Here is a 14,791-nt window from a genome sequence, read left to right as displayed (position 1 = left end):
GACAAATATCCTCTCGGACTTTGCTCTAATACCATGTTAAGTTTTAATAGAGTTGTCATTGTTGTGACTTGTAATAGCACATGTAGATTTCTTTTTTGTGTTTCAAGTTACTTTCTTATTATCATGATTAAGAATGTGATAATAACTTTTATGTATATATATATATATATATATATATATATATATATATATATATATATATTCACTTTTTTATCAATAATACTAATTCTCTATGATAATAATCATGAAGGATAGATATCAAATGTTTGAGACCGATAGGTCATTCAAACATTTGATTTCATCAATTGAAATTTGAAATCATCCAATCGACACTACAATATTTAACATTTACTTGCCTACAGGTTGTATCTCATATGATTGCACTCAAGCAAAGAAAACAATGGCCCCTCTTCCCTCTTGTAACTCTGTGACTCATCAATTACGAGGTCTCAAAGCTCCACATCAACAACTAATTGTCAAACACATGTCCATGCCAACTTGAACCTCTACATCAGCTTTGAAAGTGTTCGAAGTAATACTTGGGGTTCAAGTAGTGGGCAACAACATAAATATGTTGGTGGAGTTGTCGGTTCCACCTATGATCGATTATGTTCCATATTGGTCTATATTTGGTCTCATTGACCTATACAAGTGTTAGATGGCCTCTTTGGTCCTATCCATGGCCTCATATAGAGACATCATGGGGTTTTTATCCCCATCAACAATTCATAGAACCTTCACCAATTTTTTCGACACCTAAACATCATTTTTTTTAACAAAAATCAGCAAATTGCAATATCTAAAAATTAAATGATAAATCATTAATCAAGGTTTGAAAACTTACATTGACGGTCTCCTCCGTTACCTTGCCAAATCTAACATCAAACACATCCTTCACAACCTTCTCTGCTTCAAGCTTCTTGACATAAGGAGTCTCCAACCAATCACTCCCAAACATTTGCTTCAGAATGGGCAATGTGGCTATGCAAGGTGAGAAGCAATTGAAGAGTCTACATTGTTAAATTATTGGCATTTGCATAGTTTATATCTATTAAATGAATAGCGTAAGTCCCTTAGTGATACCCAAAAAATCACATCATGTAACTAATTAAGTCCTTAATTAGAAGGAATCTTGGGGTTTTCTTAGTTGATCACACAATCATATACATTACTGAGCATATAAGCTTTCTTGTCCAAGAGAGGAGTTGTTATTTGGTGTTACATCTTGGAAGACAAAGTGTTTCATCCTACATGTAGGAGTGTTCACAAAACTCCAATCTACATGACCATGATAAGTCAAACATTTAGGAGAACCCCTGCTAGCTTTCAGTCTTCTCAATTAAATGACTCATCCTTCCTTCGCCCATCTCAATCACGATTCTTTCCTAGAATGTAAAGGGCTTGATCACAGACATAAAACAAAACTTTGTTAGACAAATTGTTGAAGATTTTAACAATTGTATTTTGTAATTCAAGAAACAAAGTTTCCTACTATGTTTTTCACTACAGCATTGGTAGATATTATGAAAGTATTGTATTATTCCCTTGGTCTATATCATCGTCATGTGTGTTTGAAACTTTAAATATTTGTCTTCAAAATATTTCTTATGCTGCAATTGTGGTCTCTCTTTAAAGGTTCTTCTCACATCCAACACTCACAATGTCGTAAAGACTAATTGTTATACTACCAAAGCTCTACAAGGTAAGGTTAAACTCTAGGATCATCTACAAGTTCATAGAGGAGCTTCTCCTTGGAATTATCCTTGAATTACAAGAGGTGACTTTAATGTTATCTTATTCCTCATTAAGGGGAGTGGAGTTCCTACCCTTCATCTAGTTAGTCTTCCTATTCTACATAAAAATAATTAATTTCATTTAATTGATATGCCTTGTAGCAATGGTTCTTTCACTTCTAACAGTTGAAGCACTAGGGATGCTTTCATTGAAGAACATTTAAATAGATTTTTGGTTGGTGATTCTTGGCCTTCTCAAAACATTTGACTTACTTCTTCCATCTTAGAGCGTGTGGGCTCCAATCATTGGCCCATAGCTTTGCCTCAAAAGAATCCTTTTAAACACAAAAATTAAGATTTCAGCTCACGTGACCCAACAATAAAATGACCTAGAAGAAAAGATTAGACTTTGGTGGCATAAGGCTAAACATAATCATGACACAAATTTTAATATTTTTGTCAAACGAAAAACTTGAAGAATGGAAATTTTCTTCATTCTAATATTATGCAGAGCAAAAGGAATATTTTGCATTGGTTGGAGGTGATTAAAGGTTGTGTTCAAGATTAGGACATAAGAAGAATCTCTAAACTCAGCATTCTAAACTAGAAAATCAATAAGAAAAAACTAAGCTATAGGATGAAATCATTGAGCAACAAAAATCTCACGCTAAATAGCTAAAAGAAAGGGACCAGAATTCCATTTTTTTTCTTTCTCAAAAAAAAATTCGCTACTATGTTTTAGGACAAAAACATGTTAATGCTTTCAAGAAGATTCACAAAAAGGATGGATCGGGATTGGACCCATGATTCCATTCAACATATCCAATTACACTTTGTTCTCACTTTCATGAGAAAGTTATAAGCCCCTTTTGATTTCTTTGTTTATGAGAAACATATCATTAAAATGCATTCCAAAACTTATCTCCTCACTAGATAGTTCCTTTCTCAATGGCTCTATTTCCATGGATGATTAGAGCAAGTTATTGGATGACCAACTGGTACAACAACAGCATTCTTACCTTGCTTCCCTACCAAGGTGAGAATAATAGATGACATGGCAAGATTATTTCAATGACAAAGATAAAATCCTAGCTCCACATAGATATTCTATTGGGTCCATAATAGCTTTCTAGAATATAGTATAAAATCACATTTTGAAGCCTTCTAAGAATCTACACACTTCAAAACAAATGTTAAAAGCTCCTAACAACTTTTTTAATGGTCTAATGCCTATGAAAGATCATGTTTATACCTTTTTTTCTTCCTAATCTAATACTTTGCAGCTAAAACAAATAATTCCTTTTTATTATTCTCCTAAACAAGGGTATTTGTTCAAGGACACCAAACCCTTGATAGTCTAGTGCTATTGTCCAAGAAGCTATCCACTCTATGCATGTTACCAATAAAAGTTTTGTGTTCATGTATCTTGATTTTTCTGAGGCATATGAAGAAGTATATTGAAGCTTTTGGAAATATATAATGCCTTTGGTTTTTATAATGATTGGATTCAATCATTAATGATTTTTTGTACCTCTCCTTTCTTTTTGTAATTATAATGGTTCTATTATTTTTCATTCTGAAAAGAGGCTTGCATCAAGGAAATCCTCTCATCTCTTTCTAGCTCAAGCAAAAGGACTTGGCAAGTTGTCAAAGCACATCAAGCATCCTATCTCTATTTTCAGTTATCACATTACAAATGTCAAAAGGTATGCAATCACTTTCCTATATTCAGTTTGTGGATGTCACTTGTTTGATGGGTGAACCACTCTTAACAATTCTTTTAGGTGATCTCTTGATATTGTCACAAAGCTATAAATCAATGCACAACCCATATATGTTTCTTTCTCTCGACAAAGGCCTAATTACATGCGGCATTGCCAAACCTTACTTGTGCCTTGCATTGCAAATGATTCCTCTCTTGAACCTAGACTATGCCTCTAAGAATCAAGTGTTCCCAACACTCAATTTGCTTGCACACCCTTATAAAAGAGAAGACCACGCCAATCCTTCAGAAGGGTCTCCTTCACTCTAGTACCCCTATAGCTCCTAGCCATTTCTCTTGTCCAACACAATAGAACAACCCTTGGACCTAGTGCAACCTTGTCTCTGTCCTCCAAAGTGTCCACACTTGTCTCCACTATTAGACATTGGCTTCTAGCTTTGACCGCTTGAAAATTTCCTACGTTTCTCTACTCATTCACACACCCTCAATTCTCTTGAACTAACTCCTCGAGTATTCAAGGACTACCAATACCCTTCAACCATTTGGGACTACTTGAGTCTTCTTCTCCTTTCTTTGCACTCTCCTTGAGCATGCCTAGCACTTCCTCATTGTCAGTGCCCATCTTGGGCTTCAATTCCTTGAACCCCTAAAGTCACAATCATACTTAATAGGATGGCCACGCACTTCTTGAGCTAACCCAATGCACATTTCTACAAGCTCTTGTTTGAAAGGCTCCATGTCCACTAGACCCTTTGGTGAATCTTGTTCTTGACTTAAAAAGTAGGAGATATTTTCCATAGAAAGTCAAATTGCGAAATTGCTATCAAGATTCAACTATGAAGTCAAATTGTGAAATTGATATCAAGATTCAACTATGTCATGTCCTGTTTTCAAAATAATTTTTTAAAAAATTAATAATTTTTGCTAAGGCAAGCGGGGTTAAAAGCAAAGTTTTGGGACAAGGGGCTAATATTTGGAAACCGGTGGATTAATAAATGTTAAATATTATTAAAATATATCTTATTCACCCCTCTTGGTCGTGAGTTAGGGTTATGCCCTCTTTAAAGAGGTTTGGAGACATTTCAGGCTCATTCTATAACTTGATTTTTGCTCATTGCTTTGTTGTTCTTCAGAGGCTGCCAAACCTCTGGAGAAGGAGACCTAAAGACGGGAGTTTGCAGATTTCTAGAAAGGCTAAGGATGGGAGTTTGAGTTCATTCCATGTGCAAGCTAATGCAGACTTTTCCCTTGTGCTGAACAGTGCAGATTTGTGAGTCTTCGGGTGGGTTTCTTGTAAGGATTGGTGTTTTGGTTGAGTTTTTCATATCAGTTTGGTTTGCTGCTATATTGTAGCCTTTTTGGTGTTAAAATAGAGCTGAATACATGTCTTGGGTCGTGAATCTACTTCTGTGATAGATTGCTAGTGTTTTATGGTGTTTTCGGGCTATTTTGTGTTGTTTTCAGGGGCCCGATGAGCATTGTATTTGTCCTCCATTTTGGAGTTGTTGTGTAAACTCTTTGCAGATCTGGAAATGTCATTTTTTAGGCCATTATGCTGGCAAAATTTCTGTAAAAATGTCTATTATCAGATTTATCAATAATATGTGAAGCTGTGAAGTTTTTTGGCACTATTTCGAGCATACCTGATTTGGGTTTATTTGAAAAATTATATAATCTTTCAAAGTGTTGTTTGTTTAATTTAAAAATCTGATTAGAGAATGCAAATATAATGTAAAAAATCAGAAAGGGGAAATTTCAAACTATGCAGTTCTTGAGTCAAACTTGTTGACTCATTTCATGAGTAGTGGTTCACATGAACTCATCTCTCGTGAGAATGAATGGAACACTTAGCAGTCATTGGATCTAGGTGATGCTCACAAAGGTGAAGCGTTGGGACTTCCTGGGAGGTCACCCCTCTTTGTTCTTCATGTTTCTAGAGCCACTTACACTATTCATCATTTCCTATTAGGCCCTCACTCGGCTTATTTGTGGATCAAAGGAAACTCTGCTGAATTCTGAAATACAACTCTAAATGCTTTACAAACATCTTCTCTTAAAATATAAATTGTGTCACAAGCTCTTGTAGTTCTCATACCAATTGAAAAAAATGCTGACATGTTTAAGTAATAATGGCAATGGTACACAAGTAAAATGTACACGTGAATTCATGAATGACATGATCACAACAAGAATAGCTTTGCATTTCATGACACGATGTACAAAATATTATTTTCTATTTCATTTAGTAATAGATTAAATGTGGTGTGGAATGTAGAATGTTTAAGGAGTGATATAATAATAATAATAACTGCTATTACATCCTTATTTATTACCATACATATACATATCGAATTATTAACGTTTGATTTCAAAAAATGTTTCCGTTCAAAAAATCTAGCACATTGATATTTTCATGTTTTATAGAATGGACTATAGATTACTAATTTTGTGGAGATCTATGAAGATTTTGAGTCCATGTGTTATAATCTTCAAAAGAGATCCAACCCTTTATGTTTGTGGGCATGCCTTGCTCAATTAAAAATGAAGATTGCAGCAAAGTCAGAAGAGAAGGCAACTAAAAAGAAATGCATAAGCTATCAAGCTATGATTTATTAGAAAAATTGGGCGTCTGGTCTTATAATCTTCAACTAAATTTTCATCAGTCATAGCCATTAGCAAGTTTGTGATGCATTTATTATTGAATAACAACCACAGAAAACTATTATGGCATAACTCCGGTACATGTTATAAATTAGAAAGGATGTCATCCTCAAAAGGTCCTTAAATAACAGTTTAGTAAAACCTGAATACACATGATAAATGTTTATTCACAAAAGAAAGCACAAGGTGGAACTCATGGACAGGTTAAATTTTTGGATAGTATAAAGGGGAAAATATATATTACAGTGAATAATCGAATTCAATAAGCTTTATCAAGTTCAGTGTAACTTTAACAAAAAGAGGATGGAATCAACAGTTTGCATATTTCCTGAATTTAACAAGAGGAAAGCAACAATACTTGCAATTCCAACCAACCTGTACATAATAGAACAAAGGAACAAAACATTCAAGAAATGTACATCAACTAGAAATACATTCAAATCAAACAAATGAATGCTAACCTACTAATGAGACTCTGAAATCTATACATCTTTACCAAGTTACAAAAAATAAATCACCTACCATAATTACAATTCAAAACAAGAAGTCAGAGTTGGAGCTCAGAATGGACAACAATGATTGCAAGAAAAACATACAAAAGTTGACACACTCAATTAGAAAAGCTTTTAGAAATTCAATGCAGCATTTAATCTCATCAGTTGAAACAAACAATATGAAGCTTTGCAAACAGATACATTTCTTTTTGAGAAGAGAGATGCCACTTCAATGCTGACATAATGAGCTATGATTTTGTTTTTGTCTATATTAACTTTTACATTTAAGTGCACACATTAAATATTCACTAAGTAATGTATGCTAAAAATAACTCTTAAAAGGGAAGAAATATCTAACTCACCAGTGCCAAAGCTTTCTTCACCACAAACAGAACACATTCCAGCATCCATTAAATTTCCAAAGAACTTCCAACCAGTGGGCACCTAGTTTATGAATACAATAGAAAAAGGCATATTCTCTCATTACTCTTATACAACAGTACCAAGGGAAAAATCCATATAAATAAGAGTGGATTCGTACCTCAAAAAACTTGAGACCTAAATTTTTGGCAACCACATCAAGTGCAGCTGATGTCGGCATGCTCCTGCATTAGTGATTGCATCCAACATTACATGAGAAACAACAGTACAGAATATGAACCAAGTAGGTTCCATTTGTAGTTGGAAATCATCTACAAAAGAATCGCTTGCATTACAGTTAGCTGATAAAAGAGACAGCATAACAGCTGGATGATAGAATAGAAAATGCATGACAGCAAATGGCAGACAAGAGAAAAGGTATATCAGCCCAGACAAAGGGTATTGCTAGCTTGCTTTCAGCACCCTAGTTTTAAACTTTTGACAATAAGCCCCATGGAAGGAATTCCTAAATTATTTTGGTACCTTGTGGGTTTTACTGCTAATGACGTTTTTGTGAAGTATAATTTGTAAAGGGGCAGCATCCCAAGGTTGTATTGAACTTGAACTTGAACTTTGAACCTCAAAGTTTAAGGTTCAAAATGAAGATTCATAACCCAAAATTTAAGTTCAAAGATTAAAAGTGCAGAATGTCCAAATTTAGATGCAACGGGGCAATGTTGCGGGGAGCTGTCGAACTTGAACCTAAACCACATATTTCAAGTTCAAAGTTCAAAGTTTAGCTTCACATCTGCCAATTCAAAAATGCAGGTTAGGGCAAATTCAATAGTTCAAAGTTCAACGGTTTGAGATCAAAGGTTAAAAGTTCAGGTCTAGAACCAGAATTCAATAGTTCAGAGTTCAAAGCTCTAATCAAGTTCAGAAGTTCAAAGTTTGAATTCAAAATAACAATCTTAGAAAAACAGTCTTGATAGGGGGGCAATATCTCCAAATTTAACAGTTGGATTTCTCTCCATTTTGGATATTGTTGAGAGGCAAATTTCCTAAATTCTCACCCAAGCGATTGGCAAAATTTTATCAAATGTAAAAGTTATTAATCTCTGAATATAGGCCTATCAAAATAAACCAACAGCCTCAAGTTTTCATATTGAGCTTGAACTTTGAACCACATAGTTCAAGTTCACTAGTTCGGAAGTACAGATCCAAGTTTAGATTTAAAATCCAACTGTGACCCAAGATTCCCAAACCATAAATCTAGTTCAAAATTTCAGGTTCAAAAGTTCAAGTTTGAAGGTTCAGATGGGCAGGTTCAAGTTCGCAAGTTCAAACTGTTCAGTTTTTAGCAACAGCAACATGTAACAGCAGATTTTCTGAAAACTGAAAATATGGGTCTCAGTGCAGGGGGCATATCTATTAGCTCCACCGTTGGATCTTTATGATTTTTTGATATGTTGTCCAAGTTCAAGTTTTCTACATAATCAACGGTGTGATTTTTGTAATATGCCCGGATTCAAAAGTTATAACCGACTGTATGCAGATCTATCAAACAGACCAACAACCTCTTATTTTGACAGAAGATATATTGGAAATTAAAAAAACTCTACATCAATGGGAATGAAATAACAGAGAACGTGAAAATTGTTTGCCTATGGTGTATAATAGTCCAAGTGGCACGAATCATACGTGGATTATTTTGACATGATAATAAAGTGTTGTTTAAATGGATTGTGGCCACATGTCAAGCACATATGCATGCCAGCCCAGATGTTGAATTAAATATCATTTAACAATGGTGAAGTTATTATAATAATGTTTGGTTTTTATAACCAAATATTATAAAGGGATTTATAAAAGTTGAAGAAAGTATTCAATTTTTCAAGAATCATTTACGGATGGGAAACCAGAAACTTCCAGCAAAGATTACTTAATGGAAAAAGCTTTCCAAAAAAAGGGGTTCTTTTCTGCCGAAAGTCTTGTGGCTACAGGGGAAGAGAGAGAATATTTTCCGTATACTTATTGTAACAGGAAAATGAGGGGATTAATTTATTTTTCTGCATCTTTCTTTATTGTAATGGCAGGGCACTAAATGATCTTGTGATCATTTTGTTTTATTCAGGAATAAAGATGAGTCTATTTAACAGATCATGTGGTCTGTATATTTACTTTTCTGATTAAGATAAATCACACAGTTGCCTTTCTCATATTCTTGGATATCCTCCTCCACTATGGTATCAAATATATGTTGTATGTAACTATAAGGTTGGCATACTCATGTTTTGCAGAATTAGACTTTTAACTCCTTTTGTTTTCTCTATCATGAGAAGGGATGTATAGGTAGTCATATGGCTGTTTGTTCATCTTTTCTTTCATTAAGCCTGTAAATCTGATAATCACATTTGTTCCATATTTATGGATGAATGTCAGAAAGCCTTTGTGTCTTCAGGTTATAGACACAACCAATTTATCTGATTCATTGAATATCTTTCTAAGAGGGAATTGTACCTCTAAATTCAGAGGAGAACTATCAATCTCATAATACTCTTTCCAACTGTTAGTTTCGTTTGTCTTCTGACTCTTCCCATTTTGGGCATTTAAGGGTCATTTGTAAAGGTATTTTTTCGAAGACAAATTTGTTTACTAACAGGTGTCAAACCACCTTCTTGGATGGGAAAGTTCTTACCTGGCCTAAAAACTCAAATATCAAGAATGCATGTACTATAGGAGTTTGTGATGGATGTTTATACAAATTATGTAATGTTCAAAATCAAGCGTTATGCTCAGAACCTTCATTTTGGGCAGAAGCCTTTAATACTACTATTTACATATAAATGTCCTCACTCTATACTTAATAAATAACTCTTGAAAATTGTTTTTTTAAGTCATTTAAGGGTCTTTCGTTGTCCTATCTATATTCCCGGCCAGAAAACAATCAAGCTAAGCAGAGATGTAACATTTTGAAGAAGACATCGCAGATTGATGAGGCAGATAATGAACTATCTCATAAACATGAAAGAGGATCCTAGCATTGAGATTCAAAGGGAGACACTTAAGGAGATGATGAGCCTATGAATCCAAATATCTTAACCAAGCCCCTCCCCAATTTGAAGGTGGATTACTTCAGAGGTAAACTTGGTATGGTAAAAATGTAATTCTATTTGCTGTGGTTGAGTCTCAGTAAAATTTTAATACATCTATGTTATATTTCTTCCTTGTCTTGTGAATTACAACATGATTCTATGAAAACATCATGGAAGGTGACGACCTTTCATTGATATTTGGTTGTGGTTACTATATACTATAGTAAGGTGACTATCTTACTATAGTCTAACCTACTATCATGATGGATGTTATAATGATGTCCTTGGAGATCATACTAGTGCATATCTCATGTGACCGAGTTAGTGGTTACTGAGATATTACATTAGTCTCTTAAACTGTCATGATGGATGTTATAATGATGTCCCTGAAGACCATTATAGTACATGTCTCATGAAACTAAGTAGTTCTTGAGATATGGCATGGTGTATACTATGAGACTTAGTATATGGAGACACCATGTGCAGATATTTTCTTTGGTAGGCATCATGTGACTTGATGCCAGTGCACATACCAAGGGAAATATAAGTATGGTGAATATCTTCTCATAGATACTCTTGGTTAAACCATATTTTTAATAATACCATAAGGTATCATCTAAATGATGGATAGATGTTTGCTATCCTCTTTAACATTACTTCCTAAGTTGTCATATTGAGATGATAACTCGAGAGTAGTATGAGTTGATCAAACTAACAATCCTCCCTAGCAAAGAGGGAGTGTTAAAGTAGTAGCTTCAGTCAGATTGATTTGATTAGAGATAAACTATGTTTAATTAGTCACCTTGATTAATTATTTATTTTTTGATTAATATTTATTAGACAATTGAGCAACTGATGCAGGCAAGGTAAGAATTATTAGGGCCCAAAGGCTCACCCAACTACCCAAACCACCCTGCAAGAGTTAACACAATGGAAACGAACACAAAGAACAGCAACCAAAGGAGGAAGAAGAGTGAATTACTTTTATTGATTCATCAAAATATCTTATACATGCCCAGCTGTAAGGCCTTTTGGGTTACAGCCAATTACAAATACATTCACATTCAAAGATCCAACTGCAAATTCGCACTTTCAATTCTACTCTCTAATCTTCTTCCCAAAAGCTTCTCCGAAACTTCTCTGAAACTTCTTCTCTTCAAAACTTGCTTAACTCTAAGCCTAAACTCTCTATTTATACTTGCCAAAACGGCTTACAAAACATTCTAGAACATTACATAAGAGGAAGGCCGACCCAACAATGGTTTGGACTCATCCCAAGAAAAGATCTTAACATAAATGTCACGAATGAAATAAATCCCGCAAGTCGGCTCACAAAATCACGTCCAAATACTGACACTCGGCATACACTGGGTAACTCGGTACATGAAGAAACACTCGGCATGCATTGAGTAACTCGGCACATGAAGAAACACTCAGCATACACTGGGTAACTCGACACATGAAGAAACACTCGACATACATTGAGTAACTCGACACATGAAGAAACACTCGGCATACACTGGGTAACTCGGCACATGAAGAAACACTCGGCATACACTAGGTAACTCGGTACATGAAGGAATGCTACAATAACTCCGCACATGAAGGAAAACAGGGTTACTAGGCACATGAAGAAAACAGGGTTACTAGGCACATGAAGGAATTTCTAGGCACATGAAGAATTGCTAGGCACATGAAGGAATTGCTAGGCACATGAAGGAACTGCTAGGTGAACAAAATGAGGAAGATTACAAGGCAACCCAGGATGCTCGTACATAAGACATCCGGGGTTGAAAGAAATGATTCTCATAAATCATTGAGATGTCCCAACCTGAGCTGAATCCAACTCAAATTGAGAAATCCATGAAGCATCTTCAATAGGTCTGTTCTTCCATTTCACCAAATATTCATAGTAATCTTTTCCTCTTGTACTCTTGCCAACTCTCTGATCCAATATCTGTTCAACTTCCTCAATGTATTTCTTAGGATAATCATCTGGTATAACAACTTCATCCTCTGACTCATGATACTTATACAAATCAGCAATATTAAATATAGGAGATATATCCATGTCATCAGGTAACTCAACTTCGTAAGCATTACCACTGTCAAACTTCTTCAAGATCTTACAAGGTCCAAATTTCTTCATCTTCAGCTTGCTATATGTTCCAACTGGAAATCTTCCTTTCTTTAGATGAACCATCACCTCATCACCAACTTGAAAATCATGGTGTCTTCTAGACTTATCAGCATTCTCCTTATACTTTTGATTGCTTTGTTCCAACCCCAACTTCACTTCCTTATGCAAAGACTCCATAAAATCAGCAAATTCTTCTCCTACAGCGCTTTTCTTTTCTTCACCAGCAACATCTCTCAAATCTGATATACCTCTTGGATGCATTCCGGTAACAATCTCAAAAGGTGTCTTCCCTGTACTCCTATTCACAAAATTGTTATATGCAAATTCAGCTTGTGCCAATACCATCTCCCAATTACTCAACTTATTCCCAACTAAACATCTCAGTAAATTATCCAAGCTTCTATTCACAACCTCTATCTGTCCATCTGTTTGTGGATGGAATGTAGAACTAAACTTCAATTCAGTACCCATCTTCTTCCACAAAGTCTTCCAAAAATAACCAACAAACTTACTGTCTCTGTCTGAAATAATGCTTCTTCGTAATCCATGCAATCTCATAATCTCTTTAAAGAAAAGTTCAGCAACATGCTCAGCATCCGATGTCTTCTTACATGGTATAAAATGAGCCATCTTAGAAAATCTATCCACTACAACAAATATAGAATCATACTCCTTCACTGTTTTAGGCAATCCAAGAACAAAATCCAAACTAATATGAATCCAAGGTTTCTCAGGAACAGTAATAGGTGTATACAAACTAGTATTTTGACTCACTCCCTTTGCAACTTGACAAACTCCACATACTTGTCTAATATGTTCAAGATGTTCTTCCTTAGTCTTACTGAATATCAGAATATCATCCAAATAAACAATCACAAACTTACTCAAAAATCTTTTCAGAACTTCATTCATCAACCTCATGAAAGTACTGGGTGCATTAGTCAAACCAAAAGGCATAACCAACCATTCATACAAACCATCTTTTGTCTTGAAAGCAGTCTTCCATTCATCACCTTCTCTGATTCTAATTTGATGATAGCCACTCTTCAAATCAATCTTGGTAAAATACTTTGCTCCACTCAAACAATCCATTATGTCATCCATCCTTGGCATAGAAAACCTATATTTCACTATTATCTTGTTAATGGCTCTGGAATCAGTACACAATCTCCATTCTCCATTCTTTTTAGGTGCTAATATAGCAGGTAGAGCACATGGACTCAAGCTTTCTCTGATCAAACCTTTCTGCAACAATTCATGCACTTGTCTGTTAAGTTCTTCATTCTCTGCAGGTGTCAATTTATATGGTGCTTTGTTTGGCAAACTAGCTCCAGGGATCAGATCCATACAATGACTTATACTTCTTATAGGAGGTAAACCATCAGGAATAACTTCAGCAATAATGCCTTTATACTCATTCAGTAACTCTGCAATTTCTCCTGGCACTTGATCAATACTACCATCTGTCACTCGGTCACCACTGACTGGCACTCGGTTAACATTGTTTTGTGGCACTCGGTCTCCATTGACAAAACTTGGTTTTCTTGGAATTATAGCAAAACAAACCTGATTCTTCTTCACTTCCTTTTCAAATTGTTTCCCATTAACCATGCAAATTTTTATAGCAGTACAATTAACCTCATCTAGACTTTTGATCAAAGGCAACAATGTTTGTTTCTTCTCATTTACCCAAAGAGTATATTGATTCAATCTTCCATCATGTACAGCATATCTATCATATTGCCAAGGTATACCTAACAAAATATGACAACAATCCATGGGCATTATATCACACAAAACTTCATCAAAGTAATGTCCAATTTTGAACTTCACAAGGCATTGCTCACTTACCAATATCTTATGCTCATCTTTGATCCATGAAACATGATAAGGTTTGGGATGTTTCAACCTCTGCAACTGCAACTTTGTAACTAGCTCTTCTGATGCCAGATTTGTAGAACTTCCACTGTCAATGATCACTTTACAGCATTTTCCAGCCATCTTACATCTTGTCTTGAAAAGACTTCTCCTTAAAATAGGTTCTTCATCACCTCCCTTATTACATAAGGTTCTTCTCACCATCAAATTTTCTCCAACCTCAGGTCCACTTGGTGAACCCTCATCATCTTCTTGAATCACAGCATTTCTATTACCTTGTCTACTTTCAAAGGATCTACATTCAAAAGATCTATGTCCCTCTTTACCACATCTAAAACAATTAACATGAAATCCACCTCTAGAATACGAATTACCTCTTCCTCGATAAGAATTAGTGCCTCCTCGGTAAGAATTACCACTTTTCCATTTAGTCTTGCCTTTGTCATCATTCTTCCATTCAGATTTGTCTTTATCCTTCATAGAACTGTCAGATCTGCCACTTTCTCCATAAAATCTACCTCTGCCTCTCTGGAATCTACCACCTCTGCCTCTTTGTCTTTGTTCATGCTTTTTTGTCAAAATCTCCTCAGCTTTCAAGGCATATTGATATGCTTCTTCTACACTTTCCAGCTTCACAAAACTTATTTCATTCTGTATTCCAAATCTCAATCCATTAATGTACCTTGCAATTTTTTCAACATCATCAT

The 14,791-nt window shown here is 35.1% G+C and overlaps 1 protein-coding gene across 2 annotated transcripts in view; it reads right to left on the bottom strand.

Annotated features, from left to right (window-relative positions):
- LOC149565262 (phosphoglucomutase, cytoplasmic) overlaps positions 1–14,791 on the bottom strand; it is a 97,833-nt gene that overhangs the window by 34,918 nt on the left and 48,124 nt on the right. For both annotated transcript variants that reach the window (XM_089818813.1, XM_089818812.1), the window contains exons 13-14: positions 7,153–7,216; positions 6,974–7,055 (exon numbers count right to left, since the gene is read on the bottom strand). In XM_089818813.1, coding sequence (XP_089674939.1) covers positions 6,974–7,055; positions 7,153–7,216 — 146 coding nt within the window. The remainder of the gene's footprint in view (positions 1–6,973; positions 7,056–7,152; positions 7,217–14,791) is intronic.

The sequence above is a fragment of the Cupressus sempervirens genome, chromosome 3 (assembly GCF_028749045.1).
Source record: "Cupressus sempervirens isolate cs-2001-9-10 chromosome 3, ASM2874904v1, whole genome shotgun sequence".
NCBI classification, from domain to species: Eukaryota; Viridiplantae; Streptophyta; class Pinopsida; order Cupressales; family Cupressaceae; genus Cupressus; species Cupressus sempervirens.
The sequence above is the reverse complement of the archived record's forward strand: the minus strand, read 5'-3'. Positions and strand labels throughout refer to the sequence as shown.